Here is an 18,174-nt window from a genome sequence, read left to right as displayed (position 1 = left end):
GGCCAAGTCAACACCTCAAACTCGTTGTGCTCCTCAAACCATTCCTGAACCATTTTTGCTTTGTGGCAGGGCACATTATCCACATTATCCGCCGGCTTGCCTTCTTCCCATAGTGCATCCTTGTGCCATGTGTTCCGCAGGTAAGCGACGCACACGTAATTCATCAGACCAGACCACCTTCTTCCATTGCTCCGTGGTCCAGTTCTGATGCTTGCGTGCCCACTGTTGGCGCTTTCTGCTGTGCACAGGGGTCAGCATGGGCACCCTGACTGGTCTGCGGCTATACAGCCCCATACGCAACAAACTGCGATGCTCTGTGTATTCTGACACATTTCTATCAGAACCAGCATTAACTTCTTGAGCAATTTGAGCTACAGTAGCTCGTCTGTTTGATCGAACCACATAGGCCAGCCTTCGTACCCCACTTGCATCAATAAGCCTTGGCCACCCGTGGACCACTTTTGATAGATACTGACCACTGCAGACCGGGAACACCCCACAAGAGCTGCAGTTTTGGACTTGCTCTGACCCAGTCGTCTAGCTAGCCATCAACAGACACTAACACGTGCCGTGATGAAGAGATAATCAGTGTTATTCACTTCACCTGATAGTGGTCAAAATGTTATGCCTGATCAGTAACTACACTCTAAAAAATGCTGGGTTAAAAACAACCAAAGTTGGGTTGAAAATGGACTAACCCAGCAATTGGGTTGTTTTAACCCAGCGATTGGGTTGTTTTAAGCAAACATTTAACCCAACCACTGGGTTAAAACGACCCAATTGCTGGGTTAAAACAACTCATTTACTGGGTTAAAACAACCCAATTGCGGGGTTAGTCCATATTCAACCCAACGTAGGTTGTTTTTAGCCCAGCATTTTTTTGAGTGTCATAAGTAACATCAAATGTGAAGGATATCTGGGAATGTATATTTATGCCTTTACACTGTAAATGATAAGATTTCTGTACATTTAGTAGTATTTTACTATAAAATTTAAACGAAAAGTACTTAGATTAGAAATAACTTAGATTTATTCCTTTAGTGATTTATTTTTTCACTAGATTTTTTTTTATGAATTACAATTACGACCAGTGTCCAAGGAATTTTAATCTGAATGGGTCAGGATTTTAGTTCTGAAATAAGCCACTTTTTTAAAACAGTAAAACTAATCTTGACAGAGGAGCTTCACTAGATGACTTTCATATTATAAAGGAAATATTTAAAGATGATGCGAAAAACAGTAAAAGTCATTACAATATCAACAACTTGTTCCAAGATGCAGTCAGCTTTGTATCTATAGCCACTGGAGTTGTTTGTGCTTGTGTAATGGGTGAACATGCTCAGAGACCCTACTGGGTGTTAGCTGCTCAGGACTGGCACACGTTCGCACCATGTCTCTCTCCTTCTGCTGTCCGTGACAGAGGGGAAGCATTACTAATCTGCCACAAACAGAGCAACAGAGACTCTCAGAGATGTAGGGCCAGAGGAGATATAGAAAAACATGTATGGAGAAAGAGGATGAGAGAGAAAACAATCTAGCAAACGAACATTTGTTCTGCTCTGACAATGAGTCTTCTCCGTATTATCGAGCAACATTTCCATGACAAAGTATAAGCCTAAGCTTTGACTAAATCACAATGCGATACAAATGCGTTCGAGTCCAAGACCTAAAATAAATTCTGGAAACCAATCCATGGTATTCATGAGATTCCAAAATTCACATGGTGCTTCATTCGGAGCACAGCCATGCTCATATGTAGGTACTGAAGATCAATGGGAAACTTAGGAGAAGCTTGCCTCGGACTGCAATGTGAGTTTAAAAGGGGAAAAAAAAACTTGAGTGTGAGGCGGAGGTGCCAGTTTTGCAACCCACTGAACAATAGAGCTACTGATTGCCATTTTGCTTTTTGTGACTGCATATTGGAGGGTTTGTTCTCATAACGGCAAGAGCCTGACTAAATGTGTGTCTTAATTGTAATGTTTAAAGGAACCACGCTGAGAATGGGAATGAAAGAAAAGAGAGTGACTAAAAGGTGACAAAGCATGAATGATGGAGGTTGAGGCAGCGTCTGGAATATAAAATGAAATCTTTGCAGTGTTTTGCACTTGTTTGAAATTATTGTGATTAGACACACTTGTGCATGCTATGCTATGCATTTCTGCCGAATTTTATACAGATAGAAAAATAAGGCATATGATGGATTTACTAGTTAACAACTGTGCTGGTAAAGACTTGTTTACATTTATAGCGAAATGTATTGTAATGTGAAATAGCCTTGAGTTAGGATTAACACTTTTTGACAAATCAGAATTGTTTCTGTTTGGGGTGCAGTATTATGATTGAAGGATCAATCACAAACATTCCCTGTCATGAAAATATCTATATCATCTTTACAAACACAGTGGGGTCCAAAAGTGAGACCACTACTGAACATGATTTTGCATGTTTCTAATATAATACATTTGGTTTATAAAAAAAAAGAAAAAAGATGTATTATCAGCACAACAATGTGAGTTGAGAAGTTACATTAAAAACTAAGAGGCCACATTTTTGTGATTGGCTGCATTGCTCAACACTGCAAAAAAACGTAAAAAGAAACCTTTGACGCTCTCAAGAGCACAAACACCAAATCTATTTCACCAATATGCTATTATTAAGGAGAAAATTAATCCTAGACCAGGGCTAGGATCCATTGCTCGTTCTTCCTTCATTGTGTTGCTTCACCTTCATTCTCAAATCCTCTCCTGTGGCCTCATGGGATAGTAAAGTGTCCATCGAATGCACTTCAGAATCTCGCTGGAAGCAGTAGCTAGGTCATCTGGGTCCTTTTTTCCTACCATTGTTAAAAAACTATGAATTCAGGCATACTACTTAGCTCACATATGGTTTTTGTCAAACTATCAATTGATAGTGTAGCATCTGAGTTGCATGCAGACCATAACATTTAAATAAAAATAACTTTTTGAAATGAAATTTTTACGCGTTCATTTACACGACAACAGCATTTTGGGGGCCTGAAAATTCAAACTTTTGAAAACATGTTTCAAAGTGCAGGTTTTGAAAACAATATCATTATATTTCTCTGTGTAAACTACAAAAACGAGAATCTGTGATAACAGATGTCATGTGTATTACTGTATGTGGACAGTCTATAGGCAAGTATAGTGTTTCTTCACTAAGTGACATCATCTACTGGCCTGGCATGAATATTACAGCATTTGTAATTGTTTTTTGTGGATCAGTGTGAACGGGGATCGCTTTGACAAAGTTGTCATCTGCATGCAAAAAAAGCAAATGAAAAATGTTTCCATTTTTATTACATCTTGTCATGTAAATGTACTCGCAGTGTGATTTTCTAAGCTAGGCTTTCCTTTACTAAGTGCTAAAAGGGTTGCCAATTAACAAATAAAACTTGTCAAAAGAATAATCGCAAGTGAAGATGATTATAACCATCTCAACTATGAAAACATCCAAGCATCATCTGTAGACCAAATTCAATATCAGTTTCAATAACTTTCTCTGGGGAAACATCTACTAGTTCCACAAACGAATGACTATTTAACACATAGGAAATGAAACCTTTGTGAGTGTAGGCTATGTCACTGAATCTTTCATTTAAGAGATTCATTCAAAAAACCCTGATTCATCCATAATGATGCAAGCTGTGAGTCATGAAATCATTAATTGAAAAAATGTTTTTTTTTTTTATAATTCAAATTAATTCAACATTTTTTTTAAATAGACTGCAGCAATTAACATTTTGTCAGAAGCACTAGTAAATTACACATTTTGTTCGTGGGAGAATCATGATCTGCATTTTAAGTTAAACAAAAAAATTGGGATTCTCAATTTATCCAGAACTGTGATGTTTAGAATATTCTGGATGCGTGATTGTCTTGTGCCACACTCAACTACGAGCGACTGGCAGATTAGATCTCTGCCTCTGCTGTTGCTGTCACTCCCTGTTAAGACAAGCACATCGAGATCAATCATCGAGCAGCAAAAAGAGGCAGCATTTAGAGGCGGTCGTCAGGTGCAAAGACAAAGGCAGCGGGGGGGTACGAACAAGATGCTACTTGGCTTAATTAAAAAACCGACTCTGCTTCCCATCGCTAATAAGGGCTGACAGAGGTCAGGGACAGTATGAGAGACTGTTTAAAGTTTGGATAGACTCACTAGAGAACCGGGTCAGGAATTTCAGTCTGGGATTTAATGCCCAAGACCAGAAGACCCCAGAAGAAACACCTCATGTATCAACAGTAGCCTAAATAATACATGACATATTAAACTTTTTAAGCAAACATTCTAGAATCAAACTTAATAGGCACAGCTGAAAAAAAATGCATATAAATGAAATGTAAAAAAAGTTAAAATGAATAAAAAAATGTCACGTAGCCTAGGCTATGGCAAGCTTGACTTTTCTTAATTCCCAAGATATGAATTCTTGATATCAACAATTAAATTGTCACTTGTTAAAATGCTAATTCCTAATATCAGGAATTTCTACTAGTAACAATGGCAATTTTTGATATCAACAATGACGTCATCACTCGCAGAAATCATATCAAGAATTACATTTCAACTGGTAAAAACTATAATTCTTGATATCTGTAATTGTATTTTCCCTAGTTAAATGTCACCATAGGCTGCCATTCAAATTTAGTTGTTGATTAATTGATTTCTTACTAGTTGAAATTGCTCTTTCACATATCAGAAATAGGCCTACAATTCTTGCTATGGTAAAAATAATATTTTTTTTATATCAATCATTACGTGGTTACTAGTGCAAATGTCTGTTCTTGCTATCAACAACTGAATTGCTTCTAGTAAAAATTGTAGTCGTAGATATCAATAATTCGATTGTCACTAGTGGCAATGTTTATTTCTGATATCATGAATGTGATTGTTACTAGAAAGCCATTTTTGATATCTGAAATTACTCTCCTAATTATTAATATCCGAAAAACATTTTCAGATATCAGAAATAACAAATGTAACAGGTTGAAATACATTTACAGATATCAAGAATTAACATTCCCTTTCGTTCAGTCACTATGACGTACGTTAGTGACTAACCAATGGGGGTTTCGCTTAGAAGCCAATCATCTTTGAGAATTTAACAACGCCCAATGGCAGTGCCAATACCATGGGTATGCGGAATTTGCATGCGTAACTCTGCCCCACCGTGTGGGTATATAAGGAAGTACGCTGGCAACATCGTATTATGTTTCTGCTTTGGAGCCAAGAGCATTTCTTCACTCCTGCAAGCCTGAATTCTGAAGTCCTCTCTTCAGTCTTCGAGATGAGCAGTTCTCCAGGGTGTTGGTGTGACGGCGGTTTCCAGTGATCTCACGCTGCCTGCCTGCTGATCTATGCAGTGATCTGCAACAGCTGTGTGTGTGTTTCCCTGGGCGCTTCTGCACTCTGCAGAGCTTTCCTCTCACAAAAAGAGCTTGCGCTTGGCACATCTTTTTCAAGACGGTTCACCCATGCACTTCCGGGTGCGATCGATCTCCGTTGCTGTCTATGGGCATATTCACTGCTCGATGTGTTTGGGCTTCAGCACGTTCGGGCAGTGTTTGTGGATGTGTCATGTTCCCACTGCGGGAACGTGACCATCGCGATGTCGCGGTCGAGACTCAGTGATCTCAGTGAGGAGAGAGAGCGCACAACTGGCCGCGGGGCCTACGCTTATGCGTTCCCCCCAGTGAGCCTTCTCGCACGGGTACTGTGCAAGATCAGGGAGGACAAGGAGCAGGTCATTTTGGTCGCCCCGTATTGGCACGGCCAGACCTGGTTCTCAGAACTGCTACTCCTTGCGACAGCCCCTCCCTGGCCTATTCCTCTGAGACCGGACCTCCTCTCTCAGAGACGGGGCACTCTATGGCACCCGCGTCCAGAGTTCTGGAAGCTCCACGTGTGGCTTCTGGACGGGACGCAGCAGGTTTGAGTGGCCTGCCACCTACGGTGGTCGCCACCATCACTTCCGCTAGGGCAGAGTCTACACGGCACGTCTATGCGTTGAAGTGGAACCTCTTCGTCACCTGGTGCTCTTCCCGCCAAGAAGACCCCTGGAAATGCCCGGTCGGGTCCGTGCTATCGTTCCTTCAAGAGGGGCTGGAGCCAAGGCTGTCTCCCTCCACCCTGAAAGTGTATGTGGCTGCAATATCTGCCCATCACGACCTCTTGGGGGACAAGAAGGTAAGTCAGCACGACCTGATCATCAGGTTCCTGAGGGGGGCGAGGAGACTGAATCCTCCTCACTCTCCTCTCGTACCCTCTTGGGACCTCTCAGTAGTTCTAAGTGCTCTGCAGAGGCCTCCCTTTGAGCCTTTGCGGTCGGTTAATATTAAGTTCCTGTCGATGAAGACGGCACTGCTGACCGCACTGGCCTCCGTTAAGAGGGTCGGGGACCTGCAGGCATTTTTGGTTGACGAAGCGTGCCTTGAATTCCGGCCGGCTAACTCTCACGTGATCCTGAGACCCCGGCCTGGATATGTGCCCAAGGTTCCTACCACCCTATTCAGAGATCCCTATGGCCTCCTCTTGGGCTCTAGCGCATGGCGCCTCGCTAACAGACATCTGCAGAGCTGCAGGCTGGGCGACACCTAACACATTCGCCAGATTCTACAATCTCCGAGTGGAGCCAGTGTCCGACTATGTACTCGCCTCTACTAGTGGCTGGTAATGGACCAGGCTCAGGTGTCTTCGCTTGCTCGCCATTCCTCTCCACGGATGGGATACGTGTGATATATTCCCTCAGGTGAGCTCCACGAGAGCCCTGAGCTCCTTCAGCACTGTCGACGCCGACATCAGTTCAGTCTGCCCTTTCGAGCCCAGACCCTCATGTCTGGCCAGGTGCCCCGTGTGCATGGTTCCCCTCCGGCGACCCCCACACGAGTATTTCCACCGTAAGCCTCCTCAGTGAGCAGGTGTCTTTCCCTTGGCAAGTCCCTGCCACCCCTAGGGTTAAAAATCCACCTTCGGCTGGTACCCTAGAGTTTCCCATATGGAGCCCTCAGCGGGTCATATGTGTACCCTCTAAGTCCTCCCCACGGGCAGGCATTTTGGCATTCCCGCACTGGGATATGCTTCCCAGTGTACCTTGGTATTCCTGTGTTAAGTGGGAGTCCTACGGCCTTAAGTGGCGGGATCTCACACTTACGCAGGGCACTGGACAACAGCTGAGTGGCGCTGTTATATTGGAACCCCCATTCGTTAGTCACTAACGTACGTCGTAGTGACTGAACTAAAGGGAACGTCTGAGGAGGGAACGGAGACGTACGTTCCTCTGCCACGTCAGCTGTGCTGCTGGAATGCGGAGTTCAGATCTTGGCTCCGCAGCAGATACATAATGCGATGTTGCCAGCGTACTTCCTTATATACCCACAAGTTGGGGCGGAGTTACGCATGCAAATTCCGCATGCCCATGGCATTGGCACTGCCATTGGGCGTTGTTAAATTCTCGAAGATGATTGGCTTCTAAGCGAAACCCCAATTCGTTAGTCACTAACGTACTTCCCCTCCTCAGGGAACGAGGGTTACATACGTAACCGAGACGTTTCAACCAGTGAAAATTGAGTTCTTGATATCAGGAATTAAAATTTTTATTAGTAACCACGTAATTATTGATATATAAATATGATGTCCACTAGTAATAATTGTATTTCTGATGTGTGAAACTGGAATTTCAACTAGTAAGAAATCTATTTTTGATATCAACAACTGAATTCCAATGGCAGCCTATGGTGACATTAAACTAGTGAAAATACAATTAAAGAGATCAAGAATTATAGTTTTTACTAGTTGAAATGTAATTCTCAATATCAAGAATTAGATTTCTATGAGTCATTATTTGATATGTCATTGTTGAGATTCAGAATTAACATTCTGTAATTCCTGATATCAATTAGCAAGTTTGTATTTTGCATTCTTAACTTTAATTATTTGAGTAAGCAAACTCATTCATTTCACTTAATATTATGTCATATCAACTTAAATATTTTTAGTAGTGGAAACTTTGTAAGCTTATTCAGTAAAGCACTAACTTGCTAATTGGAAACACAATGCTTTGATAGCATTAGCATAGTATGGCAATAGAAGAATGAGCACTGGAATTTTGAATGTTTAACTTACCTGTTCTCAAGCTAAGCTCATGCTTTACTCGTCACCATGATGGTAACCCTCCAAAAAAAACATAACTTCTAAAATAGCATATACCTAAGCATTAAACACTACTAAACCTCCAATTAATCTTGCACGTAAAACATTAAATAACTCTTAATTTTAACATTTTCTCTCCCTTTCTTCTGTCATGGCAAAGCATGCTGCAAAATAGGAATCCCAGCCCAGTTTCAGTTCAATTTAATGGGTTACTTCAGCGATTTAGCATTAAGCTTTGTATCAGTAGAAACCCGGTAGTATATTCAAATTATGGTATTCCCCCCCTCATATCCCCCTGAGACGAGAGAATTATGCATTTTATTTCTTGAAAAAATCCTCCGATGATGCAAATATCGTCCTTTTGCGTCATCTGAGGATTTTTTGACCAGAGGCTAAAGACTACAACCAGTAGGAGCTGTTCCGCATGCTGTCCCGCAGGGGTGGGATCTCACTCACAGAATGTAAATGCGCACGGCCGCTCGGATCGGGCATTAATAACGGAGCGGTACGAAGCAAAGTGAGTGTTTCAACTTTTCAACAAATTCTTATGAAAGTTAAGCGTCCATATGCGATCCTCATATTTTCCATCCATCATGCGCTTACCTCAGCTCTTCTCGTGATGAAGGAAATCTGACTCCTGCTGCGTTTGTTCCGTGCCTTTCGTTCGGCTCACTCACACGTCATTGAAAAGACACGTTCAGTTTTTAATTGTAGTGTTTATTCTCTAACTGAATGACATGATTGTATAACTATGAAAATCAAAACGCCGGTGGGGTGGTGATAACCAGTGGCCGTGGCCTCGTTGGGCAACGAAGCAAGTGCATTCTGGCAGTTGTTGTCTTTCATCCACATGAGACAAATACATTTTCTGTCTTTGCTCAGTCTAGAAGGCACCAAATTCAAAAATGATTTCACATTTCTTCTAAATAAATGACCCAGTTTAAATACACATTCATCTTCTCAGCGCTGAAGGACCCTTTAAGTTTGTCGAAGTTAAAATAAACTTAAAGGTAGGGAAGGTAGGATTTGGTTAAAAAACTTTTTTTCCAAATTTGTTTAAACTTTCTTTATATATCAATACATAATTAAAATGTAAGTACTCTGAAAAAGAAAGTATGAAAATTGAGTGTCTGTAGACCTCTCACGACTGTTTTAAACAGTGCTTAATTTGTAAAGTGGGAGGTCCCGGAGCGCAGAGGGGGGGTGGATCCGGCGACTCAAAACGCAGGTTGGAGGTAACGGAACAAAACATTTTTTACACTGCCTATAGCAGTGCTTCTCAATCTTTTTTCAATAACGTACCCCCTATCATTTTTTTTCTCAGCCAAGTTATTAAAAATCATTTGAGATAGAAATAAAAGTTATGACTATAGTGATATGCCCAGTCAGAATTATTAGATTTATTAAACAAATTAAAAACATTTGCAATAATAAACAATATCACTACCGATAACGAGCATCATATATAAATAAAATATAGGCCTATATTTTAAATATATATATATGTATTCGGGTGACATTATTTTTTTCCCACTTTCATTAAATTTTGCTTTGTAGAAAAAGCCTTTCTTTGAAACGAATTTCGTTTTGTATAAATTGTATATTAATTTTAGTAAATGTTGCATTAACTAATTGCTTGTATTTAATAAATAAAAAGCAAATATAACAGACAATATAATAACCGTGAAATGGAGGCACCGGTGCGCCGCGTTCAGTTGCATTGCGCGTGAACTGCAGCGCATCTAATCATAAATAAATTAAACTCAGCATAGGCCTATGCATACATTAGCCATTAAATATATTTGCTGCATTGGATGGTATCCTTTCTACAACAGACCAGGGATTTCTCGCGGCTCGCATCAGAAGAGCATTGCGTCAATAGACCGCAAAACAAACAAGGCCGCCTATAGCCTATTCAAGGCAATTTTTATTTTTATTTCAGAACATGCACTGCACGGGTGCGAAATGTAAAAAAATACACTGCATGAATTGTTTTCACAAGCAGTTATTTTTCGGAATATTAAATTAACCAAGAAAAAAAAGAAGAAAAACACTCCATCCAGATAAACAGCAACAGGCTATTGTGGGACTTAAATAAACACAATGAAATTTCATATAGTAGATACATTTCATATAAAACTATATAGTAGGCTATTTTAATGATGCACCAATAATCAACACAAACACATCAGGTCGTTATCCTATTTATCCAGAACGGCCCATACAGCATCGATAGTGCCCCCGGCCTCGATTCTGCTTCTTTCTCTACACCTCGTGTCCAGTGCATTTTTCTAACAGCGATCTCAAGGCTCGACAACAAGCGCGAATAGCATGTGTCACTTTAAGTGCTTCACCTTTCGTCATCCCTCTCCCCTCCCCTTCCATAAAAAAACAAAAAAATGTATGGAACTTTCATAGGGAATAAATACGAACACAACCAATAACATTGAACACTACACAAATAGTATTTTTTTTTTTTTTTTAGACGATTAATTTGAATAGTGACATTTGAGGTGCCGGATTCAATAAAAAAGGTTCCGGATCCAACATCGGAGGTGCCGGAACATGTTCCGGCGTGTTCCGGCTCAAATTAAGCCCTGGTTTTAAAGACAGCTCATTATTTCCATTCACTCCACCTTCTCCCTTCTGGGCTCTTTCCAAAGCCACGCCCCCAAAACACGTGAACGCGCCACGCCGACCGCTCAGCTGACGCATTATTTACCTGAGGCGAGCGGAGAAGAAGGAGCGGAGTGCATGTAGTGACATCATGTCAGAATCACATGTAATAAAAAAATCTAACTTTATCATTATGAATATAAACAAATAAGATGTCTTTTAGTACTCACTCTCAAGCTAGAATAACGATACTGGTAAAGTTCAAAATACACACACAACACGGTGTCTACAACACACAGATACAAGATAAAAACATTGGTAGAGTATATAAAAACAAACCAAGGGCTGAAATAAACGTGCACGTAAAGTTCCCGGTGAACATGCAAAAGAGTTTAGACTGAGGGTAGTAGCTAAAGCTAACTTAGTTCTAAAAAAAGTTCCTGGATCAGTGAACTAGCTTTTACACATGCATTTTGTTCTCTAAAGTTACATTTTGCGAAATTCAACACGACAGCGATCAACTTGAGCTAATCATATTGAGTATTTATCATCTCTACTAATGGCTCGCTAGGTGTATAACATTGTAACTTTATGCTAAGTAATGTTATGTTAGCTATATTAGGCAGCTACGTGTGCTAGTGAGACATGCTTCATGAAAACATAAACCAAAAAAATGTATAATCAAAATGAAAGATTACCTGTCCAGCAGAAATACAGCCTCTTGAACTCAAACGGGTGCGCCAGGGTTGCCAGGTTTTCACAACAAAATCCGCCCAATTGCTACTCAAAACTAGCACAAAACAAGCCCAATCGTGTTTGGGGGGTAAAATATGTGTCTTTTTGGAAGGGCTGCCTGCAAAATTCGCAAATCCCGGGGCAAAACATCACATAATTGGGGTCGCTTCAACCCGTGGACATGAAAAACAGCCCGCGGCAACAGTGTTTGAAGTAGCCCGACTAGGCAACAGTGGGGTGCGCGCATGTGGGCAGATCCTGAGCAAAAGCGGTGATAGCCATGGTAGCGAGAGAGAGTGACAGGCGCCCAAGCCAATCACTTGATTCGGCCCGAACGAAAATAATGAGCGGTGTTTATTGCAGATTAAAAAGTCTGGAGTCACTCGATTTTTATACGCTCTTTTTCAGAGTACTTAAATTTTAATTATGTATTGACATATAAAGACAGTTTAAACAAATTTGGACAAAAGTGTTTTAGATCATACTTACCTACCCCACCTTTAAGAATTAAATTTAAAATAAAGTTCATAAAACTCAAAACAATGAAACAATTCAGACTACTTAAAATGTGCCAGTTTTGAGAACTCAAAAAAATAAAATAAAAATAAGGTTCTATATACTCATGAAAGTTGATTTGATTTAACTAATTAGTTTAATTTAAGTTTACCCTACTTGAACCAATTCGTTATTTTGAGAATTGGGGTTTACAGTGGCTGATTTGCTGCTGCTCATCATGCTTATTATTGTCAATGTTGAAAATAGTTTTTGCTGCAGTTTTGTGGAAACTGATATACATTTTTTCAGGATTCTTTGATGAATTGAAAGTTCACAGCATATATATTATAGATGTCTTTACTGTCAATTTTAATCAATGTAATGCATCCTTGCTCAATAAATGTTTTTTTTAATCTTTCTTACACCAAACTTTTGGTCAAACTCGTGGTTCCACGGAAAAAAAATATTAAGCAGCAAAAACTATTTTCAACATTGATACTAATAATAGTTTCTTGAGCATCATATCCCATACATTTACCCACCCATAGACCCTCCCCTCGAAGAAATCAGGACAGAAGTGGTCAGAAGTGGACAAAAAAGACACCAGGTGTAAAGAGAAATTATTTCTGAAGGATCATGTGACTCTGAAGACTGGAGTGACTGGAGAGACTTCTTTCAAAAACATAAAAAAAAGGCAATTATTCCCATTTTTTTTAGTCTGGTAGTGTATATTTTGGCCCGGTTTCACAGACAGGGCTTAGACTAAGCCAGGATTAAGCCTTAGTTCAATTAGGACATTTAAGCAACTTTTATAAACGTGCCCAAGAAAAAAACATTGCTGGTGTGCATCTTGCGACAAAATGCCACTGACATATTTTAAGATTTGTCAGTGCAAGATTCTTTCAGTTAAAACAGCTCAAACATGCATTTTAGTCTAGGATTAGCTTAAGCATTGTCTGTGAAACCGGGGGATAATATTTTTGTTGCACTGCATTTGCCAAACATGACTTTTGTTGTGAAAACATTAAATTAAAACTGCTGCAGAATGTCAAAATGCTCAGTTGAACTCAAAGCGGTGACAAGAGACAATTAGCTTTTAAAAGTTCTGAGATGTGTTCACGAAGTTCACAAAGTGCATCTCATCCCATTATGTCTCTTAACTCATTAACAAAATGACACCATCAAAGAATAGAGCAGTTGGGCTTCTCAGTAGTGTCTCTGTGTGTGGGAGAGAGAGACAGAGGTGTTATAAAACAAGGCTTCAACTCAAGAACATGATCAAGTGTGATTTGTAGCGGCGTGTCCTCTAGTGGTGAGGAGCTTGCACAACAAAAACAGCACAAAAATATTAATCTAAACTGTATTATATCTGCCATAAAATCAATGTTATTTACACATACAGGAATGTTGATTCATCAATGCATTTATAATTACAACTGCCACAAAGCACTGAATAGAAACCATTATTTTCATCTTACTATTCACGGACCACAATAAGGCCCTGCTTAAAACTGGTAATAAGGAGCGTTTTGGATGATCGGATGACAAGTGGACGACGCTAAATACAGGTGTAAACAAGGTCTTAAAAACACTTTGAGCTTGTACACTTTCGACCATTTCCAGAGTTAGTCGAAAATGCATTCGGCCGGATTGCTTTCGTAGTGTAAACGCTCATGTTGTCAAATGTTTTCAAACAGCCGCAAAAGAGCAGAAACGAAAGCTGCTCTCTGTATGTTTTTTTTCATTGTCTCTGGATTTGTTATGTAAATTGCCTGAGCTTATTTTGTCCATTCGATCAAAAGATCTGAAAAATACCATACATTTACCCGCCCATCTACCCTCCCCTTGAAGAAATCAGGACAGAAGTGGTCGAAAGTCGAAAAAAGAGACGGATTAGTAAACGGAAATGCATTTCCTACGCCCACTTGTGATCTGATCGACCAAAACGCATCTTAATACCAGGTGTAAACAAAACCTAACATACATTATACATTATACCACATTAAAAAGAAATGGATGTTCAGAAATGCAGTGGAAAAGTTGCAGATTAGTGTCCATTAGGGCTCAAGTGATTATTTGGCCACATCCAGACCAAACATTAAGAAGGTACTAATGTGTTGTAGCACTTTTAGTCAGCAGGTCGTGGTCGTAGAGCTGTGACTGAACTGGGTCAAGCGTACTGCTGGGTGAACGTCTGATGGAACTCTTTCAGTTTGTGGAGCAGAGTCTTGAGTTTGTCTGTTGGAGGAAGGATGGTCATCCTGGTAAAGCAGAGAACACAGAAGAGGAATGGAGAGGAGGGGAAGGAAATGTTTAATGTCACAAAATTACTCATTACATACAAGTTGTGTGGCGTGACAAATTTAGCAAATATTCCACATACAGTAGTTATTCAATTATAATAATTTCAATTATATTAATTGAGAAGCTACGAAGCCCCTAAAGTATGGAAGCTTGTTTCCGCCACAGAATAAAAAAATAAAAAAGGTAATTGTGACTTTTTATCTCACAATTCTGACTATATATTGCAATTCTGACTTTATATAGCGCAATTCTGGATTTATAACTCGCAATTCTGGATTTATAACTTGCAATTCTGACTTTATATCACCCAATTCTGACTTTATATCATGCAATTCAGACTTTATATATCTCAATTCTGACTTTATTTAACGCAATTCTGACTTTATATAATCACAATTCTGACTTTCTATAATCATAATTCTGACTTTATAATCGCACAATTATGACTTCATATAATGCAATTCTTACTTTATATAACGCAATTATGACTTTATATAATCACAATTCTGACTTTATATAACTCAATTCTGACTTTATATTACGCAATTCTGACTTGCGAGTCACAATTGTGAGTTAAAAAGTTGCAATTATCCTTTAAAATGTTTTATTCTGTGGCGGAAACAAGCTTCCATACTAAAGGGACATGGTTATTGTAAAAAAAAAAAAAAAAAGATGGGTGGAAAAATTATATTTCAATGCTTTTATATTCTCTCACTTGTATTCTCTCACATTCCCTGAGAAACTTTTGTGATGGAAATAATATGAGGTGGGAAAAAAACTACATTATATTGATTTTGCAACCAAAGTTTTTATGTGAAACCCAATACTTTTCCAAGAACGCAAAAATTTTGCGAGCGAACACAAAAGAATTTAAATGTAATTATTTCTCCAATCTAATATTTTTTTCCATTACCATGTTCCCTTGGGGGCTCCGTAAGAAGAAGTTACATGGACTATTTGCAAATAGAAATATATACAGTAAAAAAAAGGTGTGTGGTGTGCAGTGTTGGGCAAGTTACTGAAATTAGTAATTAGTTACAGTTACTAGTTACTTCTTTTAAAAGTAATTTAATTACTTTACCAATTACTGTATATCAAAAGTAATTAGTTACTAGGGAAAGTAACTTTTAAGTTACTTTTATGTCTGCTTTTTAAATGTAAAATATGAACAGTACTGACGTCAAACACAATAAACATAATTTTTAGACCTATTTATTGTAATCAACAGGGCAAAAGGACTTCAAATCAAGCAGTAGTACAGTGTTTAAGGCCCATTTATACTTCTGCGTCGAGTGTACGCCGTAGTGTACGCCGTAGGCGTTTAATGAGAAAATAAATAAACTATATTCAGCGGATCTATGTATTTATTTACTACCATAAAGAATCGCTGGACTGCAAAATAGTGTGTTATAGCAGACGTAAGGAACTATCATCCAATTTCTGGACACACACACACACACTCCTATCGCAGATTTTTTATTTATTTATTGACCTGAGGGAAGGGTTCTGGCAGACCAATCACAGCGCGTGCGGTCCGCGTAGAATTGACGCGTTGTTACATTTTTGGAGAGGTGCGCGTCAGGCTACGGCGTATCCAACGCGTCTATGCGTAGGGTACGCCGTACCCTCTGCGTGCACTCGACGCAGAAGTATAAATTGGCCTTTAGCGTCCACCAGCGGCAGCGAGCATTCCTTTTGCGCAGCTGGTAGAGTATAGCCTGGGAGACTTATCGCCTTTTTACACCTGGTCCCTTCATTCGTTTTCTCTGACCAGATATCTATCCGATTGTGAAAAGACCAGACTAGTAGCCTAAATGCCTTCCGAGATTTTTTCGAGACGGATTTAAATCCGATTACTCAAACAAACCAATTCGGAAGGTGCAACACGCGTCGCCGCAAGCCAACATGCAAACCGCCACCAGTGAAACTGAAAGTAGGCGAAGTCTTAGATGCTCAAAAACACGAAAATCTTCATTAAAACTAATGAGACTAAATTATCTTAGCAGTGCATAGTTCGCTCTCTCATATTGGGGTCTTTTATCTTTTAACTGATAAATGAAACGCAGCTCATATCTTTGGCTTTCGTTGACGTGAACTCCGTTAAATGTGCATATAGCACGGAAATTGAAGATCGGATTTATATTCATTTTGCAGAGAGGTGTATGGTAAGACAACATGCATGGTTTTTTTAAATATTTTTTTTTAGATTGTGTAGCCCGTTTCATTTGTGAGCGTCTACGTCTACCTCAACTTATACAAATTTGCCTTTTTACTGTGGTGGTGGTGGTGGTAGTGATAGTTTAAACTAACATTGTGATGCTTGAAGTGTTTGATATCTATGGATTTTATTATAGGCAAGACAAGTCAAGTGTTGATTTGAGAGGCTAAAGCGTTGGATTAACTCGCTGTCAGCCGACGGGCTGGTAGTCACTTTAAAAAAATAACTTTAACAAACAAAAAAATGCTCCAAACATTTTTCTAAATTAACCTAATAAAGAAACGAAATATAACTACTTTGACATTAAAAACAAAAATGAACTATTTTAATGGCTGCAACAATGTGTAATAGGGAGGATAAAAAAAGCACGGGCCAGGCTAGGGACTAGATCTGAGCTTCTTGTCTGCAAGCGTTCATTTTTCACAAAAGAGAGTAACGCGAGTAACGAACTAATTTAAATTTCAGTAATTGTAATTGCGTTACTTGATTAAAAAAATATTTAGTTACTTGCGCGTTACCACCAAAAGTGGAATTACAGTAACACTTTACTTTGTAGCGCGTTACTCCCAACACTGGTGGTGTGACCATAGACTGTAAAAAAAATGGAAGCCAGTTGTGGAAGCCCTAGTGGCCAGTCGATGAATTGCAGTTTAAGTCGCTTCCGTATTGGCTTCAAGTGAAGCTGTGGGAGGTTGCCGCTTGGGTGTGACAATTTTTTTTTGTTGTTGCAAATATTCCATATAGCTTCTCAATTAAAATAATTTCTGTTATATTAAATGAGGAGTGCAAATAATAATACAAATAATAATAATAAAAAAACTATGCGGGTGTGACAATTTTTTTTCTTTTTTTTTTTTACCAAATATTCCATGTAGCTTTTCAATTAATAGGAGCTCAACAGCACGTCTAATGAATTCGGCATGAAATGAAAAATACCCTATTTATTTTCTAATTGCATGTTATTGATATAATTGTGAACAAATTTGCATGCGTTTTACCTGTCATACTGTAATCTTCCAGTGACAGACCTCTCTGTAATGATGTATATCAGACTTCTCCAATCATCTAAATGGGTCATGAACTGGCTTCTCTTTTTTTATACTGTTGTCTGAGGTCAACGTATGATGTTTACGTGGTTTTTACATTCAAAAACATCATAATGAATAAGTAATAGGCTATTTTCTACCCTGGTTTTGGCTCTGAAACTTACAGGATATTCTTATTTTATGATGACCTTTTATATATCAAAAGCTCAAGGGAAAGTTGATTTCCCAATTCATGAACCCTTTAATCTGCTTAAACTCCGCCCCTTTTCTAGAGCCAACTGCAAGCTTGTACTCACACTCAGTTTCACGACTTTAAAAGAACTGCTGTCACTGCTTAATATTTCATGTCCACTAGGTATATTGTGTAAACAATTCCCTGTACAAACCATGAGAAGAAAGTGGAAAACTCTTGGAGGACACACAACACTGACCTGAAGTGGTAAGTACCATCTCTTTGACCAAAACCACTGCCAGGAACGAGACAGATCCCGGTGTCCTCCAGAAGTTTCATGCAGTAGAACATGTCTGGAGCCTGACCCTTCGCCTGTATTCATACACACAACAAGCCATGAACCACCATGTCAATCAGAAGCATTA

At 39.3% G+C, this 18,174-nt stretch overlaps 1 protein-coding gene across 4 annotated transcripts in view; it reads right to left on the bottom strand.

Moving 5' to 3' along the window:
- Nucleotides 1-11,906: 11,906 nt before the first annotated feature.
- The window catches only part of gpt (glutamic--pyruvic transaminase), a 37,194-nt gene continuing 30,926 nt past the window's right edge, over nucleotides 11,907-18,174 (bottom strand). For all 4 annotated transcript variants that reach the window (XM_079820182.1, XM_079820183.1, XM_079820184.1 and 1 more), the window contains 2 exons: nucleotides 18,009-18,121; nucleotides 11,907-14,270 (listed from right to left, as the gene is read on the bottom strand). In XM_079820182.1, coding sequence (XP_079676308.1) covers nucleotides 14,180-14,270; nucleotides 18,009-18,121 — 204 coding nt within the window. In that variant the 3' untranslated portion in view covers nucleotides 11,907-14,179. The remainder of the gene's footprint in view (nucleotides 14,271-18,008; nucleotides 18,122-18,174) is intronic.

Source organism: Gobio gobio (genome assembly GCF_949357685.1).
Source record: "Gobio gobio genome assembly, chromosome: 6".
Classification (NCBI taxonomy): Eukaryota; Metazoa; Chordata; class Actinopteri; order Cypriniformes; family Gobionidae; genus Gobio; species Gobio gobio.
This window is presented reverse-complemented; position numbering and strand designations above follow the sequence as displayed.